The sequence below is a fragment of the Perna viridis genome, chromosome 13 (assembly GCF_037379345.1).
Source record: "Perna viridis isolate PV_CMFRI_1.1 ecotype Kerala chromosome 13, ASM3737934v1, whole genome shotgun sequence".
NCBI lineage: Eukaryota > Metazoa > Mollusca > Bivalvia > Mytilida > Mytilidae > Perna > Perna viridis.
This window is the reverse complement of record NC_142457.1, coordinates 14,122,382-14,143,029: the sequence shown is the minus strand read 5'-3', so window position 1 is coordinate 14,143,029 and position 20,648 is coordinate 14,122,382. Positions and strand designations below refer to the sequence as shown.

General features: G+C 32.7%; 1 protein-coding gene across 8 annotated transcripts in view; it reads right to left on the bottom strand.

Annotated features, from left to right (window-relative positions):
* LOC148599680 (uncharacterized) overlaps positions 1-20,648 on the bottom strand; it is a 39,078-nt gene that overhangs the window by 2,779 nt on the left and 15,651 nt on the right. For 6 of the 8 annotated variants that reach the window (XM_088559791.1, XM_088559794.1, XM_088559795.1 and 3 more), the window contains exons 2-13: positions 15,021-15,080; positions 13,257-14,252; positions 11,036-11,118; positions 10,333-10,382; positions 9,375-9,404; positions 7,720-7,865; positions 6,907-7,090; positions 6,272-6,442; positions 5,748-5,835; positions 5,079-5,216; positions 4,187-4,234; positions 2,518-2,530 (exon numbers count right to left, since the gene is read on the bottom strand). In XM_088559791.1, the coding sequence (XP_088415917.1) occupies positions 2,518-2,530; positions 4,187-4,234; positions 5,079-5,216; positions 5,748-5,835; positions 6,272-6,442; positions 6,907-7,090; positions 7,720-7,865; positions 9,375-9,404; positions 10,333-10,382; positions 11,036-11,118; positions 13,257-14,252; positions 15,021-15,063 (1,990 nt within the window). In that variant the 5' untranslated portion in view covers positions 15,064-15,080. Of the gene's footprint in view, positions 1-2,517; positions 2,531-2,875; positions 2,911-4,186; positions 4,235-5,078; positions 5,217-5,747; positions 5,836-6,271; positions 6,443-6,906; positions 7,091-7,719; positions 7,866-9,374; positions 9,405-10,332; positions 10,383-11,035; positions 11,119-13,256; positions 14,253-15,020; positions 15,081-20,648 lie in introns of all 8 variants that reach the window. The other 2 variants (XM_088559797.1, XM_088559796.1) reach the window with 2 other exon arrangements.

Here is a 20,648-nt window from a genome sequence, read left to right as displayed (position 1 = left end):
CATTATACGGATGTACAACGGATTAAAAATTTGATTTATATGAACCTGTTGGCTTCTTCAAACACGTCTTATGTATTTTATTAATTCTTGAAAGCAAAGATGGGTAATAAATAGGACAAAAGTGAACGCTCAAGAAGTTTGTACACTCGTAGATATAAAAAAAAATACAAATATCAAAAGCCTACACAGGCATTTATTAATATTATTTGCACAAGAATTTCTCTTTAACTTTCCCTGAATTGAGCGAATAGAATTTGAGCTTTCGTGTGAATTTCATGTGAAATATTCACGTGAAATTCATGTTAATTGACTTATTTTGATACTATACGACGTTGATGGGGATTGATTGATTGTAAAGCTGAATTCACACGAATTTTACACAATCTTTGCAAAATTTGCCTGTGCAGAATAGTAAACCCACTATTTGTAATCAGTGCACGTTGGCGTTCTACAAAAATTATACCAATCAACAATGAATTCTGTTTTCTAATAAACAAGCAAGTAAATAAAAAAAAAATTAGTAGAGAAAATATTTGTTGCATGTTTGCATTTATACCTTTCTTAACCTTACATTTTTATGCAACGTCATAATTCTAAATTCAACAAAACACTTACACCTAAAACATACATTTACAACACTAAAAGTAATATTCAATTGTTCTAAATCAAAGGGCACATAACTTAAAATAAGAAACGTAAAAATTGCAAGCAATATAGAAGTACTAGTAACTATAAAAAGACTATTATTATGGAGAAAGTGCATCCAAATTTTTAGTGCCTACTATTTTCATTTTCTTCTGTGTATGGGTTGCTTTTTCCGTTTCATTTATATCTTTGTATTCGTTTTTATTTTTATTTTTTTTTATTATTATTATTATTTCTATCACTGATCCATTGGGAGATATTTATTTTAATTCTGTTCGCCTTTTCTGACTTTTTTATTAGCCAGCATCGCAAATTCTTCTACAATCTGATTTGCATCATGCCCAGTATGTATATTCATAGGCAGCAATATACGTTTTGGCTTTATTTGATGAAATTATGATTTTAAATTCTTTCAAACGAAGCAAAGCTAATTGCAATACAAAAACAATTCATATATTGAACCAACAACAAGGGGACATGATGTTTCATATTGTGAAATTATAAAAGGTTTATCACTGATTAAATACTAGTTCATATAAAAATCAGACGCTTCAAATTCATGGGGCTTAAAAACCAAACGAACATACAATAGTTATTCGTTTTACATACGCGCTATATTTGACGTAACGTTAGTCCTTTTCGTATAGATATATGTATGTTATTAAAAAAACTACACATTTGTTTCCTACATTACGGATGTTCGCTGCACAATTCCAAAATAAAGCTTTCTAAACTTTTGGTATAGATTTGGAGACCACGGTCTTGGGGAAAAAATATCAAATAAAATTGTTAGGTTAATGATCTCGTTTCCGAGATAGAAGGAGTTGAAAATTTTGAGGGAATTTCCCTTGACTTTGCATTAGCACCTTTAAACCCTCGTTTTAAAAATAAGGAGAATTTGAAAATATTGTAACATGGATCAAAACGATGTATATAATAATATATATGAGAAAAAGAAAACATAGGGTCAATCGCCAAGAAAAAGCATTTAGTACGGTAAAACCCAACGATCCCGACAATCTGACAAAAATTCCAAATGAGACCAGCGGATATCCTTGATCAACCAAATCAAGAACGATAAATCTTGCGAAGTATTAATTTTTACACCAACACAAATACATATTTTTTATCTCAAAAGTGCAACAAACTTAGAGTGGTAATGTGGTTTGTAGGTGTTGAAAACGAAATGAAAGTAACTTTGATGGGCTTTTGACATGCATGAATCACCGCTCGTCTGATTTGTATAAAGACTGGTACTTAAATATTCAAATAGGTGTGATGCGCTGGCAATGCCTTTCAAGTTACTGTTGCAAAACGTTTAATTAAAGAAGCATACATCTTGTCTCCTTTAACGGTCATAAACAACACTCAATCCACATATGAATTAAAACGTTCATGCAAAAGCAAAAAAAATTATGTTTCCCTCAAAAGAAGAGAATCCATAAAATGAGACGCGTATCGCCCGAATAATATCAATAATCCTACTTTCAAAACCACAATCATTTTTTTATCTATTGGCTATTAAATAAAATGAACAATTCATCAAAATCTAATTCTGAATAATTAACAGGTATATTCTAGTGTGCTATTCTTTAAATCCACCTTTTCAAACAAAAAGTTACAATAGCCTTCTTATTGTACTTAAAAATAAATGGCATCTTATCCATTGATCATTGACGCATGCCTCGCTAATGTGAACCCAATATTTCTTTGACGTATACCAAAATAAAGCAACGACATTAAGACACAAACCGCTTATTTTTAAAATTATTTTCAAAAATTGAACTGGATTATTCAAGCGATACTGGTAAACAACATCTGATGTTAGAGAATTAGATAGAAATGAAATCTACATAAACTACATATCCTCACCTTCTATGTTATCCTGATAAATAAAAACCTTCATGGATGGAAGTTACTTTTTGGGGAGGAGGGGTAACTTTAAACCCTTGGAAAACACATGCACAAGAGTTTTGAAAGACACATTTGTTTTCGCTGCAGTGGAATTTGTTCTAATTCATACACATTTCTAAATTTACATTTATCAATCGCAAGTCATAGACCTAATGTATATTACCAATAACACAAATTTAAAAGACATGACATTGAGTTCACTTTAAAGTGTAATTATATTTCTTTCGGTTTTACATACTCATAACAATGCTTCTTAATAGTATCACTGCAGTTCTTGTGCTTCTTCTACTACACTACCCCAGTATTCAATGCTTACCTATGCTTGGTTCTTCAAATTGTACGCAAATTTTACTACTAACAATACAATTCGGTTATGAAGACTGTCTATTTATGCTTGTAAACAGGAATAACCACCAGTTAATATTAAATTCGGACACTGATTTTGGCTGAGGTGATTCGTGATACATGCAGGAAAACCCGTCGAAAAAATGTTTTTCGTTCTTCATTTTATTCAAATATAGTCCTTACTGTATACGAATCTGCATTTTTAGAAATCTGTGCATTAATCTACCACATAAACAACCAATTCAAAAACAATAACTCTAACAAAGTGACAATTCCATACATAATCTATATAATTATTTTCTCGAAAGTGCAACAACCGAAAGACAGTCTGAGACTTGTTATCTTGACAATACATGTTCCCGAATTAAGAATAAAAATTAGTTCGGTTCGATTTTGGCATGCACGAATCACCTCCTGTCTGATTTTGAAAAGACTGCGTCCTAGTATCGACCATAACACTTATAACATGTGCTTTATTTTCAAATGCAAAACGATTTAATCAGTGATATTTTTGTATCTATCTGATTGCCTGCCTAACAATCATTCTTTGATGCAATCATCTCAGTGACGCCACCTAAACATCTGTTATCAAGATTTTCAATGGTAGATGTATTATTCATATTTTATACCGTAATTGGTTTGCTTTGTCACACAGTTTTAGAGAAACAAAGTAATGTTCAATCAGAAAAGCAGTGTATAGTACGCTACGGAAGCACAATTCTCTGACAAACAAGTCGTTTTATTATACTTCATGTCAATTCGCTGTATTTTGATTGGTTCAATACAATACTCTGTTCTGTCATGTTTTCAGAGGGTGATAGTTGCGTATGAGCATTATCCATTCAAATAAATTTAATTAACAGTAATCAAAACTTACAAAATGTTTATATAATTACCGATGTCAAATTTAAAGGAAAAATATTATCAACGAAGTAAATAAAACAAAAGTCTAAAATTAAAAAAAAAATGCTTGTTAGGATTTACTGTGAAGAAAAAAAAATGGAACATGTAGTATAATAAATTAAATAACATATACTAGTAGCTAAGAAGGTAATAGAGAGTTTTTTTGATACCCATTTAAAATACATCGACAACCTCGGCTACGCCTCGGCGTGACAATAATTTTCTCGAGGTAACATACTGATCTATCAACCTCTTAACTATATGTTATTTATATATACTTTTCAGACAAATACCCGTACACCGTTAATGTTATTTCAATAAAGATTAAAGTATGAACGTTTATGTAAAGTTGTATGTACATGTATGGTTATGATCTTACCTCATTCAACTGACTTTTTCGTGACCCTGCAACTTGTGGTCTTTTTATCTACAATACAAGAAGAGTTGAATGAAGTATAATCGGACAACCGTTTCGACAAAGTAAAGGTAAAATATATTGTACAGTATAAATGACGGATGCGAACTGGAATGTTAGATATTCTACCATTCATGCACACAACATTTTGTTATGTGTCGTAAAAATAACACATTAAAAACATATAAAAACAACCTGGAGAACAGGTCCGTTGATCATACAAACCTTGTTTAGAGTTTCTAAAGCAGCACAAACATTTTCAAACTAGGAAGCCTTCTTAATGGGAAAAAATTATCGGATATATTAATAGTTCCTTGAATAACACTTGCAGTTATACTATTTTGCCCTTCAATGTCTAACCTTTGTCGAGACTTTTAAAAATGTATTAACTTCTATCCTGCACCTTCAAACAATTTAATTGATTTTTTTTCCTTTATATCCAGCACCGCCTCATGCTTAATAAATAAGAATTATACGTGCTATTCCTCCTGGAAATAGTGTTTTTATTACTGTATTTATAACAAGTGTATGCAGCATTTTAAAATAACGTAATTTGATTTGTAACAAGCTTTCTGTTTGGTTGGTTCTCTTTGGACAAACCAGGTTAAAGACTTGTTCCGATAACATTAAGTACCATTTTAATTTTAGTCAATTTTCTGGATGAGCATATCCATTTAAATAAATGGAACAGCGGTGATCAAACCTTACAAGTATAACCTGTTCCAAAATTAGAAATATTCTGCCTTATTAATTCTTTTTACCCCTTTATCTATTCACCATCCCTCCATCCTAGATTTTTCTCATTTAGGTACTGCAAACATATTCGAACTCATATTGATGACTACAAAATCCTCACCTGAAAGGTATTTTCTTGTCCTAATTGCTCACTAATTTTAGCATATGTATCTTTGCTTTCCTCGGGATTCCACGAGTCATTTGTTGGTCGTTCCTGGTCACCTTTATAATCATTCTCATATCCAAAATTTGAAAAACCCTTGGAAAAAAAATATAGCACTTACTTCGTCATATTTAAATGATTTAACATTTCTATTTCTCCTACATTTCTCCATAGTTTTAGATGAGTATCTGCACTCCGATGATCCCAGAAAGTTAGCGTAGAGAAGATTAATTATGTAGGTCTTTGCACAAATCAACCCACAGTTAAAATGTGTGTATCGTTTAGTAAGGACGAAAATTAACGACTTTCACTCTGTGGAGCTCACTTAACTACAGAGATTCTGGTCGCTCATGCTTTAATGCATTTATATTATACTTGACGAACACATGGCTACCTCCCTTTACATTTCAAGTCATGTCATCAATCTTAACAATATGATTTAAATGTACGTTACAAACAAATTTGTCGTGTGTGAACTTCTGATGGAAATCATTCTTCTAAATTTTTCCGTCGTAAAATTCTTTTTCAATATTATTAACACCACAAACCAATATTGTAAGATCGATAAAAGAAACGACAAAAGTATAAAAACACAACAGTACAAAATACCGCTATTATCGTACATACCGTTTGGTGTGTTTTAGGACCATCATTTCTATAGTAAATAGGTTTACCAACTATTTCAGACATTGGTTCATAACTGTCTCGTCTGTATCTTATAAAAATAATAACGGTGGAAAGTCAAATTTATTGGTAAATACATAAGTACAGCTACAGAAGACACCGGAAACAGTTATTAGTTTTTTTCTAAAATGTACTTGAAAGTTTTACAAAATTTTTATAACGACTGTAATTATTATCCCATTGTTTCGTTCCAGAATTGACTTCCTATACAATTATGTTTTGTCTTGCACTTTCAGTAGTATCAGATTTTATATATTGTCCAAATGATATATCTATACCTCTCCACTATAAACAACCTGCTTATACTATATTAATTTAATATCTGATCCTTGTTATAATTACGAATATAAAATAACTACGTGTGCATTATTTCCTGCCAGATCATGATACTTCGTGTAATTGTCATCAAATTCAGATTTTGTTAAGGCGGATGAAATGCGTTAAAAATTCCTTTTAAGATCTCTTACTTGTATGGATCATCTTTAGATTTACAACAGCAGCTTATAATGAGAGCAAATATCAAAATAAGAATGATCCCTCCGGCTGCGCCTCCAGCAATAGCTACAGCTAGTTCCCATTTCATTCTTTTATCTTGACAAGTCTTTCCTTCATAATTGTAGTATTCTTCAGAATCACACCTGAAACAGTTGTGTTTAATTTAATGTCCTGGACATTTAAAAGTTATTTCAGTTCGTCAATTATTTTGGCCTTCCGACTGCATTCATTAACCTTATAGGCAATGCCTTTCTTATCTAGTTTTGTAACCTTTTGATTATTTAATGATTGGCTTAAGAAGAACAAAAATATAAGAAAAACTTTCAGAAGGAGAGGAGAGAAACGCATACTACTACTAACAATCTCCTCCTTTTCATTCCTATTCTAATTCTTATATTAGTGTCATGAAAACGATTTAATTTATGTAAATTTACAAGAAACAGAAATGTTCAATTCTTCCATTATCGCTTGGTTGTCATGACCATACGAGTACCGCCGGACCATAGGAATATTTTAAGGACAAAACACGCATATGGTCTTTACTGTTTCCGTATGGCCTGGAGCATCTGTTCTGTCTACAAAGTCAGTTAGAAAACGTTAAACTTACACACATTTAGTTCCAAAGTTAATCCCATCACTTGTAGTAATTTTACAATAACCGTGTTTCGAACAATCTACATCTCTACACATACTTGTACATGTCACAGAATTATTCGAAGTTGGATTGCAATTATATCCAGAGTATCTGTCACAAATATCTGTATTGCAAAGGTCGCCCAATGTATCATTTACTGAAAGAAAATTACCAAATTGATTAAGTGAAAGTGAAATCACCTCTATAAAAATGATGGACGGTGCATGCTATTCACCATTCGTTAAAAGGCGATACACTATCGAAGACCAATATCATTATCTTTATATCTCATCTAGAAAATCTAAATATCAATTCTTACTACTATGTATGTGTGTGAATAGCATAAATGGTTCTAATATGTTTCCTTTTCGAAAGAAATTAACCACTCTAAATATCAAGCGTAACAAGGTATTTAACGCTAAATTGAACCAGAGGAATTCAAGAAATATCAAACAGACGAGAAAATATTTCAACCATTTTGTATAATTATATTTTAATATCACATTATAACACGTATGCCAATCTCCCAATGAAAAAAATATCTGAAATGATGGTCATCAAATCAGAGAAAATGTCAAAACATCCAGACAAACATCAAGTATGACATTATTTTCATAACATTTACAATGTAACAATCAGCTGTATTCAAGACATAATACAATGAAGCAAATTGAGAAATAACAAACAACAGAAAACTCTTAACAACTTCATATAGATAAGTTCCTAAAAGAAGTTGGATTTAAATTTAATGAAAAAATCTAACCAATTCAGGTCTAATTAGCTTACTGAATTTCACGTAATCATAGCTTTCTAATGTCACAGTAGTATTGTTTTGAAATGCATTTTTAATATCCTGGGCAACTGTTGCAGCATTTGTACCATAGTCAATTGATAAGACTGCTGTTATAATAACTCGAGAATCTGTTGTATCTCTGCAAATAAAAAGCATGAGTATCATGTATAATATAGATAGATACGACCACAGAGGTCGAACCGTGAACAATTTGGGCAAGTGTGTACACACCATTTAAACTTGACACAGTTTTAAATTTTGATACGGATTAGACATTTGATGCAGGATAAAAATTTGACCAGAAAAACACTTGGCCCTTTGTGGCCCTTCTTCTTACTTGACTAAAGTCACCACTCTAAAAATTAACCCCAGTCTTCCTTTTATGGTATGGCATCTTGTTGTAAATCTATACACTTTTACACAAGTTGTTATACAGACTTAAGGAAAGGCTTGTTTCGGTCCCTTCTTTGCACTATTTTCTACAAGGTCTTAACCTCCAAAACATATCCCATTTTACGTTTGGTGGTATGGCAGCACCTTGAAATACACTCTCAAAGAGATTTATTACAATTCTATCAGATTGTTCATTCCCCCACGTGTATATTCCAAACTTCTCTATATAATTCAACCATTTCATTTTGGTTTACTATAGGATTAAACAGCTATTTTCGGTCGTTCATGCAGGTATAAACGAATCTCGGAGATCCCAAACTCAATGAACTGCCTTCCGGCCGTCCATGTAATGTTTGGGAGTGGAGAGATCCGCTCATACATACATGAACGCCCGAAAATAGCTGTTTAATACCTATAATTCTATCCCGACATTTGGGAATTTTTTTTTTTTTTTTTAAATATGTCGAACCGGCAAATGTATTTATAGAATTTAGTTATTGGACAGGTTGATTTACTTGTAGTTATAGATTTTAAGCATTTTAAATTTCTTTCCTCGGGCTGAAAATTACTCTCTGTAAACAAACTGTACAGAGTGTGGATGTAATAAACTATTCTTACGGCTATATTATGCCGTTCAGTTCGTTGCCACATTCGTTTGAACTGCACGGCCGCCATAATTTTTTCAAGTTGACTGGCGAAGTTCATGCAAGTATAACTTTCTGGCAAAGACGTTCTCGACCAATCAAGAATGACTACACAGCCAAATGTGCCACATATGATAATCATATGGTGCCCGATTCATATGGTAATCATATGGTAATCATATGACAATCATATGATATTGAACATATGATAGTCATATGATTATCATATGATTCTCATATGGTAATTTTGGCTTAATAACATATGAAAATCATATGTTTGTATACCGAAACATATGATTATCATATGGTGCTCGATTTATGTGATGATCATATGATGCAAACCATATGATTCTCATGTGTGGCACATTTGCCTGTGTATAAGCATGGAGAATCTTGTTATTAGAATTATTTACTAATATACATCTTCATATATGGTTATATATTTTTTTTAAAATGTAACAAATAGGTTTTCCGACTGGCTATGTGGCATAAACACTACATCTCACAGCTCTACTTGAAGAAACTTTTCCATAACCAGGATTTTAACACAGGCCCATTACAATCATGCGAAATATACTTACTCTGCTGTGAAGAACTTTCAATATACTTACCGTTTTCTGCGATTTTTTTCTTCGGGACATCTGGAATGGTGAATACACAAACATTGAAATTAAATATTCATCCGGAATTATAGACATTGTTTACTGATGCCTGTTTGATTTACTTACATTTGTAAACAACTTATTCTTTAGTTCTTAGTTAAATGAAGTACATCAAAGACAATACTTTATATTTACGATGAATGTTTAAAATAATAACGAAGAGTTATAATGGTGAAACATATGGAGAAATTTCATGATACGACAGCAGAATTAAATTGGACCAGTATAACACAACAAACAAACAAGGTATAAGTAATACACGAACAAGTCTTCCATGTTCAAGCTAACATCGACCACTAGCAGGATAAAAAAAACAAAACTCATACGCCTATCAAGTAATTTTGGTTTTTTTTTCAAAAGAGCAAATCGTGACAAGATAGCAAAAAGTCCAATTTATTGGAAAGGTGTTAATTATATTATCATCCTTCATGTCAATTTACTATGTTTTTATTGCTTTAGTACGAGGGTAAAAGTAAAATTCTGCTCTTTCACGTGTCTCAGTGGATGATACTTTCTTTTTTAAATATTATCCTTCCATGAAAATAGAACAATCCGTATGATAATGTAAATAACATATAGCTAAGAAGTTGATAGAGCAGAGTGTTACTCCTTGAAAATACTCAAGTTATCCTCAGCTAGGTTTCAGATATTCTCGGAATTACAAACTGCTCTATCACCCTGTTATCTATATGTAATTTATATAGTCATACAGTGTTATATGAATAGTAAGTGTCCAAACTTGACATTCGGATTTTTTTGTTCGTAAGGACATTTTAATTTGGTAAGTAAATTATCTACAATGTACTTTGACGTACGTTCGTTATCCTGTTGAGAAAGCCAATTTATCTATGAATCTTTTTTGATGAAATGATACCAGTAAAAGAGAATACCGGACAACAACACTTACCCATTTTTAATATTGACATTTCTTACTCCTTTAATATTTTTGTCAAGTATCTAAAACGAATAAAGAATTCTTATTATTTTGCTTTAAATCAAAAATGTGAGGAGACGTTATTGTAAGCATAAAATCTATCTGCATTCCTAAGAATAAAAACTAATATTATTGTTTTTAAAAAACGTAAGTTTTCTGAAAACATGTCAGAAAAGTGTTCTTACAATTCATAACAAAAACAGTTTTTCAATGTTTCTAATATATGACAAGTTTCCTTCGTTACTTTTAAAAAAAGGGTTAAGTGACCTACGTATTTAACTGGGTTTTTTTTTGTTTTTTTGTTTTTTTGTTTTTTTTTTTGTTTTGTTTTTTGTTTTTTTTTGTTTTTGTTTAAAATTTGTGAACAAATCATTTATTTAGCATGATCTACCTTATATTTTCGTTGAAGAGCTGAGTCTCTTGGAACTCCCAAACTCAGCTCTTTGCGAAAAAAAAAACACTTAAAAGTAACCAAGACAAGCATAGAATTGATTGTCTGGAAATACATGTAAACAGGTTAAAGCAATAATGTATTTTACTCAAATATACATGTATAGCTCATACACTGGAAAATACATTGGTTAAAAGGATAAATGCACTGGGTAATTTAAATAAACATGAGCTGCCTAAATAAATGAATTAAAACGATGTCTTAAATTACTTTTATTTAACTTACATATTGTCTTATATCATATGTACTGCTAAAATTGCTGCATTCGACTGAAAAATTTGTCGGTACCTTAAACACATTGCTGTGATCTGAAATTCAATAAGCCATAATAATTAACGAACTTGTTATCAACACTCGTTTCTGGGGTGGGGCGATTAGAAAAAGTAAACATTACTCGAAAGGTTAAAAACTTGATTAGACCGGCATTCTGTTATAGATACCTTATATAGGTTACAGACCATTTTTTTTCTTTCATAAAGGGAATTTTATTTTGATAATTTTGAGCCCAAAGTATGCTGTGTCAAACTTAAATAAACTAATTTGGTGGAACTATAAATGAAGATGGTCTAAATAAAGAAATTTTAGGATACTCCCGGCTATTTTTAGGGTAAATGAGTTCCGAGTGTCCGTGCTGCACTGCAAGGTAGTAAATCCCTTGTGAAATTTTGAGTGACATAGCAGTACATGTGTATGTTTCAGGTGATATATGGTTTTGGTTAAGTTAAACTAAAAGTAAACTACTAAGGATCCCCTGAAAATGAGCAAATTAACATAGAGAGTAATGGGAATCTGAATTAGTGGTTTGTAGCCTATATATCTTTAACTTCTACAGCATTTTTGTAAAATTAATGTTTATTTTATATTCTCACAGTACACCTTCTATCAAATGTTGACCTTAATCATTTTGGAGGTTTAAAGGTGCATGTTGTAAAATGGGGAAGCGGGATATCAGTTAAATTACTTTGCTCATACGGTTTCTAGTTAGTAAATAGTTCATGACGCTGAGATTCATGTGGCAATATATTGACTAGTTGCATGGTCACCCCAAAAAATTCAATAGACCTCAGCCTCGCTTCGGTCCATATATTTTCTGAGGGCGACCAACTGGTCCATGAAGTAACATGAACTATTTGCTATATTATACTTTTAGTCAACAAGATAAACGTGCCTGGAACGAATATGTGGCGCATCTCGAACGTACTTTGAACGCTTTGACGTGCTTTCGGCGTACATGGGACGTATGATTATTACATGTTGATAGGTGTTATTTCCGATTTCATGCTTTTATATTCCCGCCTTTCTCACATTTCGCCTTACTTCATAAAGACATAATGGAAGTGTTTTTTTTTTTTTTATGAAGTACATTTGTCCTTGAATTTGACAGGAAGTAAGCTATAATTCAATTCACTATATTCTAATCACCCCTATGACAATCCAAACCTAGACGCATTGTTGCTTCTGATTTAAAGGATACATATATGTAGATGTATTTCTTGATAAATTTTGAAAACTTACAAACTGTAATAGGAATCAATTAAGAAAAAGATTAGCTATTTCAAACGATTTGTGTTCAAATATTACATATTTTGTTTAAAAATATCAAGATTTACAAGTTTCCACATAATTATATTTGTTTCTTGTATAACTGAAAAATATATATCTATCTATAAGGATACAGTCTATTTCCCATATACTGTATGTTTGACAAATCAGAACGACCAGTAGTAAATCTACCGCACTTTTACACTATGGGCCAATAAACTAAAATTTGTATAGTTTTAATCTAATACTATATAAAAGATTGATTGATTGATTGATTGATGGGGTTTCACGCCCGAGCAGCAGTATTTTAGCTCTATTCAGGCGATGAACATGAAAGTGGAGATAAAATGAACATGAAATGATGATGACGAAATAAAAAAAAGGTTGGGACACAAGGACAATAGGGTCGACACATTTTTGATTGCCACAAGATACAAGGTGGGGGTGGGTAGGGTCGGGCAATTTAGCCTCCTGTGGCGGAGCGCAAAGGTTCCTACTCCTATCGAATACCACAGCAGGGTTCCTTAACTTGCGAGGAACGGGGCATCTTTACCAACACGGTGCACTACTATGATTTGCGGTCAGGTTTTCCGTATCATAGCCTGACAAGCCCAGCGTGTAACACGACAGGGGTACCCCATTCAACCACCTGGGGCACACATCCCAGTTGCTTTGTGGGCAGAGCGCCTAGCCCCCGCTTAGGTTTGTGTGCACTATTTAGTCGCCTTTTACGACAGGCTTAGCGCTGCTGCAGGCCTATTCATTTGACACTCAGACCTGCACTGGGCCTATATAAAAGAAACTATGGTAAGTTACGAAAGGTGTCCCAGTGCTTTAATAAAGTGAACCCTATTCCAACTTCATACGCATGATTATTGCAATATTTGAAATTAAGTCAACCTACCTAAAGTTTCCTCTTTCACTAAGTTATTGGTAGTTGTTAATTTGGGAGTCGTGGTGGTTATCGTTGTCGGGGCGGTTGAACTAGACGCGGTTAACTCAACGGATGATGTTGGTAGAATTGTCACAGTAGAAGTCACTTGATTTGAAATCCCGCTTGATTCTGAAGTTCTCGATGTTGACGAGGAATCCGATGACAAAGATAACGAAAGTGTAGGGGATTGCGTACGCGACATTACCGCTGTCGTCATCTCTGTAACTTGAAAGTCCGATGATGAAGTGACCATAGTTTTTGATGACGATGATCCTGGCAAAGGCATAGATGTTGTTTCTTGTGTCGATTGTTCTGGAAAGGAAGATGACACATCAGATTGTGAGCTAGAATAAAAAGGATTGTCGTATGTTGATGAAGAGACGATTTCAGTTGCTATTACTGGCGTGGAAGATGATGTCATCATTGAGGTTTGAACCATGTCTTCTGAGCTAGAGCCACTTGAAATATCTGATGTATTTATATTTTTAGATGTTTCCGAAGTTGATGATATAGTTGGTACACTTGGTTGGATGGAAGTAGTTGATTCCAGCTCTGTTGAATTAGATGAATTAACAGTTGCCGAAGACTCATCAATAATTGTCTGAGATGGTGAAATTGACGATGACATTGATGATAGAACGGATGGTGACATTGACTGGGATTGTGCCATACTTGTCGCAGAGTCCTTTATAGAAGTATTAATACCTTCTGTTAATAAGACTGATGAATACGTGTCGGAGCTGCTATATTGCAAGGATGGTGACGATGAAGACAGTGACATGGATGACGTTTCATAGTTTTGGATTGTATTAACATTTGATGAAAGTGTATTTTCAGTGTCAGGTAACATTGACGTCGTTATACTCTGGGAAGTTTCACTTGCGTAAGGTAATACTGACTGTTCGATTGTTGCAATAGCGGAAGTAGAATCGCAATGGACGAATGTAATAGTTGATATGTAAATAACTGAAAAAAGACAATTAGAAATTTTTTTTTAAATGTAAAACCGAGTTATTTGATATCAGAGACGAATTAGTTATTGTTATAGGTTACAACATGGTCATATGTTTTCTTTTAATACATACAAGTGCGTTAAATATATCAAGATCGAGGGCATTATCGTGTAATGCCCGGATCAATATCACACGATAATGCCCTCTTCCGATTCTTCAATGTAACACAACAGTTTCTTATGTAGAGGACATTATCAATAAATTGACCGCAATTGGGAAGTGATGTTGCCTTTCAATATTGATAATGCACTCGCCCGTGGCTCAGGGCGTTTTCAAAGTTTCAGACAACATCACTGTCCCGTGGGCAGTCAATTTATCATGATAATGATAATTAGAAGAAACTTTTGTTTAAAAATAGAATAAGTGAAAACTATTCAGTAGTGCGAAAAATTGAGACTGACTTTTAATCGTAATAACTTTAACTCCCTTTAATATCATTGGTCTAATTAATTGATTTACAGATTACATTGAGTAGGTGCATTTATGTGGGACGGACAGACTGACCGATAGAGTCATGCTTTTCACCGTTCTGAACAGATACACATTTCACCATAGTAACACTGTTACAATGACATTGTAATACTGTCTGGAATCAAAATCGATTTTGATTATTTTCAGTTGTCAGTAAAACATTTTTTTACCTTTTGAATTGATTAAATTGTGTCCTTATTGCACATCTAATACTAATGTTTACTTGTACAAGTTCCTGTTATCACCTTACCTGTGTAAATTATGCAGCTGCACCATCCGCCAGGTAAACCCATTGTTGTTATTGTTTTATCTGAAATATGTTGATTATTTATGAAAGTGTTTCTAAAATTAGAACATAATGGGGTTTTCGTATCGTATATTTCAGGGCGTAGTCTTTATTGCTAAGAAATCAATAGTTCATGAGATATGAGCAGTGGCGTACAAGACTGTTAATTTTTTTTTCAGTTTCAGTATGAATAAAGGGAAAATCTTTGGCTTAATCAAATGTGTGAAAAACGGATAATAACAGATAAGAAATGAAAAGCTTAAAAAGTATTCTCCTTTTTTAATCACGAGCATACCTTTACAGCTACCTATAGATATCTTTTAGTTAAAAATCAAAAGTCACTTGTTCCTAGCACCATATATATTGCATCAAGTTAACAACGGGCTTTGTTAGGAATATTAATACCAACTTCATTACCTGAAAGCTGATGAACACTACCAGGATACGCACATGTATAGATAAGCACCCCAAGACACACATTTAATTAAACGCTACAAAGTTCATTTTTCAATTCATATGTACAATATTTTCGTTACATTGTTTTGACATAAAAAAAATCTTGCCTTTAATCAGTAAATATTCCATAGTAACATATCCGTTACATCAGTTTTACCTGAATTATTAGATAGGCTAGCATGTGTTTATATTATATACAACTAAATGTAAGAGCTGTGTGTGTCCCGTGTGAATTGACTTTATTATTTAACGTTGAAGAATTAAGACCTAATAAAGCATTAATTAAGATAACCAGTCACCTCCCAATCCCCCCTACTGGCCTCCCTCTGGATCCGCCATTTTTTTCTACACGTCCCTGATAATATCATAGGCCACAATCTTATTTCCATCAATAATTAACAATATACTTGTATGATCTATTTATTGTCTGCCTTACTTTTTATTTGAGTTATACATAAACATGGATTTTTGTCTCCAGATTACATAGCCCTTGGCACAATATCACTGTAACATGCATCTCTATATGTTCAACATATGTTTCCTAATAGATTTAATTTCAATCATTTCTGATCGATTTTTACTTCCAAATTTAATCTGCTTAATACAATGATATAAAATTTGATAGTAAACAAAATGTCATGCATCAACATCAATCAGAACGTAATTGGATATTAATAAAACTTTTAATGAATGTGATTTTTTATTTTTTTTTATTATTATTTTTATTAGGATCGATGATAGTTTCGAAAAAAATGTGGTAGTTTCTTTTCCTGATTAGCTTCTTTTCCATCTAAAAATTTATCATGCATTTATTTTTGCATCTTAATAAAATATCAGACATTAGCCTGTTCCTTTTCATACCAGGTATGCTTCAATTTTAGTCATGATCTTTATCATTTTTGTATGCAGCTCAGCATTTTTTGTTGGGAAAAGTTTGGTCTTTAAAGAAATCCGGGGAAGGAATGTTAATCTTGGTTTTTATATAGGAAATCATTGAAGTAGATCCCCCTCTTTGCCAAATCTGTCGGAATTTCTTAATCCACCACTTTATTTAAGTGCTGGGATCTGTAAGAATCAGGCAAAACTAAAAAAAATAATAATCTAGCTTATTGGACCCACCAGGACCGGATCTAGACACTTTGAAAAGGAAGGGTTTTCTTGTACCTCAGAAAAAAGGGGTGCTAGGACATTATTTGCCATTTTTTCTATCAATTTTACGCATGAAAATGAAATATTTACCAATTAAAGGGGGTTGCCAAACCCCCTCTTTCTGCACGCCCCCCCCCCAACTGGATCCGCCACTGCACATTGTTTATGGTCTATTGTAGACGAATTGACAGTCAGAAGATGCAGTGACGCGAGTACAAAGTTACAATAGAATGATAGCGGGAAAATGAGTTATCTCCCTTTGATGAATGCACTGCAATGCATTTCATATAATCTATACCTCAAATTACTGACAATTAAACAAGAAATGAATGCATGTCATTTTTGCATTTCTTATAACGTTTTGAGTAAAATTTCATGGAAAGACTTGTATGTGATGTTTCCATCATGATTCATACAGATTGCCTAGAGTCAAAAGTTCCTTTTGAGCATGATTCATGTTCCATTTATAACTAACAAACGCCGCTTTGAATAGTCAGCATAACCCGATGTGTGTCACCTATTAAAATAGTGTAATGATGGGTAACATTTCAACTTCATAGTTTTGTAGCATTGGTTTTAATTGAAGTCATTGCTCAAAAGTCATACAGACGTCACCATGACCAAGGTGATCATTTTAGTGTGCATGTTTCAATTAGGACAAATGAATAAAATTGGTTGTAAATTTTTGTTCCTTTTATTTGGACTTAAAATTCATCGGGTCGCACAGGTGTCTGCCAATGAGCATAAACATTTCACCCTTCTGGAGTACCTGAGTTCTAGTCTTCCATGCATTCCTTTTATATTCTTCCAAACTATGAATCAGACCCGCTAGAACTAAAAAAAGATATAGATGGGACTCTCGTAAGGGTAAATATAAAAATTAAATCAAAGACTGAAGTCTTCACTGTCGCTAATCGTCAACCATTCTATGCCTCTGATTTTGGCTTGCTTTCAACATCCGAAATGGCACGATTGCGATAAGCTCTAAAATCGCGTGTCTACCAGTAGAATCTTGGTTCCCTTCATGTGATTACTCTTTCGTAACCGTGATGACCCGAATGTTTTGAGAGTAACTTGTAATTGTATATCTTGACCAGGGAACAGATTAGAAATGATATTAAACAAATGGCATTGGCTATATTTATATATCAGGGCCCCGATAAAGTATTTAACCTATATAATCAATTGTAACAAGCCGGCCAGTGTCTGAATCGGAAACTGGGTAATGTCCAATGCGAACCGCCGATCATTTCATCTTTTAATATAAACTTCCCTTTCTCATACAAGCAAAAAAAAAGACACACACGTAGAACACATGTGTTTGATATTTAAGAGGTACATTTTGATCTTGTATGAAGCTAGAACTATGAAGTTATGACGATAAACACTGCACCGATCTGCAGCTTAATGTGGAGTAGTACTAGTAATAATTATAATTATGCAAATCATATGTGAATGTAAATTAAGTACTGAAATAACGAGTGCAAGAAGTCGCTAACAATATTTAAAATGTCGAAGTTCACGGTTCTCGCTTATATAGGCGATGCCTACTACAATTTCTTTGGTAGGAAAGCTGTTAGAGATAAATTTGAAATGTATTTATGGTGCTGATGACAACCTTTCTATTGGTAAATTGATTTGAAGTACAGACAAACGGAAATGTGTGAAAGCTCATTGTTTCTCGTTAGTCATATGACCTGCGTCTAGGACTGAAATGTCGGTGGTACGTGATTTAAAGAGAAGTAGAAGGACATGTGATAGTCCTTTTTTATATTCACGGAAGCATGTTTTTCAAAGGGACGTAACCCACCTACACCCGTCAACCTGGTTGGTGGTCTTTTTGGGGGAAAGCTAGAAGTAATTAGCTAAATGGTTAGAAAAAAAAGTATCTCAGTACTTACCACAGATACAGTAAGTCAAATATTTAAATTTGAAATATAATGCTGTCCACTATTTCAATGGAACAATAAACCAGTGTGTCTGGTTGGAGAGTTACTTTCCTTTGCTCAAAATTTTAAAACAAGAAATCAAAATCGGGAATATGAAACAAGTCTATTCGATTTCGTTAACACCCCTATCCTCAAAGCTTCCCACAATCAATTCGCTACAAGTTTGTGTTCTTTCTCTATCTAATGGTAATTCAAATTATGACTTGCGTCTATTTCAAAAGTCATAAATTATACGTTTGCACGTAAAGTACATGTAGTACCTCCCTTGTGTTACATTTACATTAAAATATACAAACAAAGCCATACGTCATGAACTACAGAATGATCAGTATTATACCTTAATGTATCTTTTTGTATGATAGGTTTTAAATATTTACAAGTAAAGAATCTAAATGCATACATAATATTGATGGAATAAAAAATACGTGAAGACAGACAGGAATTTATGCTACGACATCACAAGCCACGTTCTAAACTTTTCCTGCCTTTTTTATTTTATTTATTTATTTTTTTTTTTATTATTTATAAAATCAATACGCCCATGGACAATTGGTGCGCTTCTCCTGGTGTTAAGTATACAACACAATTCTCCCATTTACGTATACAAGCTGAATTATTGACATTGTATGTTTAAATAATCATTGAATTGTATTTATTTTTATTGAACATGGCTAGATTTACAAGTTAAACAAACATTACTTCCTTGTGACTATATTTGACATGAGTATGACTTTTGTTTCCGTAAAATTCAGTGCATTGAAAATATTACAAAATACAAAAAAGTCCCCGCAAAGAAATCCGAAGATTTTATCGACTTTGATTGAGAGTGATACATTATATGTTCGTGGTACATGTATATGCTGAATAGACTGCGTATTACAAAATATGTTCTTAAAATAGTTAACAACAAAATATGCTAAAACAATTTGATATGTGGTACCAGTGTAAAATTCTAAAAATAAAAAGAATAATTCTAATTTCAAAAGTAACACGTTTTCTAATTGGATAAAATAAAATTAATATATCATCTCATAGATCAAATTTTGAAACGTGACTGTGACGTCAGCAATGATGTCAGGACTATTGCGGTCGTTTTGACATAAATATAATTTTATATGAACTTTCCTTCTTTTGACTTATCCTTTTGATTTATAGTGCCTGGAATTTTTACATATACTGCTTATTTTATTAATAATAATATAATACCATAGGCGGGTCAAAGGGTATGAACACTGCTTCTGAAATCGTATTTTTTAATGTTCTAAATCGATACTATACCTAGAACGAAAGATATTTAAATAATTTAACATGTTAATGCTTTACTTAGTTTTGTATTTCTTACACAAGTTATAAGTAATATAATACCTCTGAATTGAGGAAACGTTTACTCTGACCTCTGTTGTAAAACACATTGTGGTACATGTACCTCACTTTATGCTGTCCAGGTTCATCATATACTTGTATGTTTCGCAATTGTTTTAAAGATGTACTCTTTCATTTAAATAAATATGCTTAACAATGTCTAATCATTCGAGAAGAAAGGATGGTTCTGTCCATAAATATTTATGCTAAAACTAAAGTTGGTAATCGCAGGTAATGTTTCAGTGTTTTCCTTTAGAAAGAAATTTCCTTTAACTGAAAAGTTACAATGGAAATTTAGCAAAAAATATTCTTTAAAAGGCAATCTAGACTGTCTTTGGATCGTGCAGTTTTAGAAGTCTTTTTTTTTCCATCTGCATATTGACCTTAACTAAGTAGAATTTTCCTCTTAATAGAGTCACCGGTATATTATTTATTGCACTTTAATAAATGTCTCGGAAAGCGGAAGTTACACTTTCAATGGGAAATATATTTGGCAATTTTCGTCCTAAAAGGGTTACCGGTATATTATTCACTGTACTTTAATCAGTGTCCCGAAAAGCGGAGGTTACACTTTCATAGATTGATCCACGAGGTGAAATACATTTGGTAATAATATAAAATATGAATTAAGGAAAAATAGCAATAACAATGATTATAACAGAGAGTAAGTATTCGT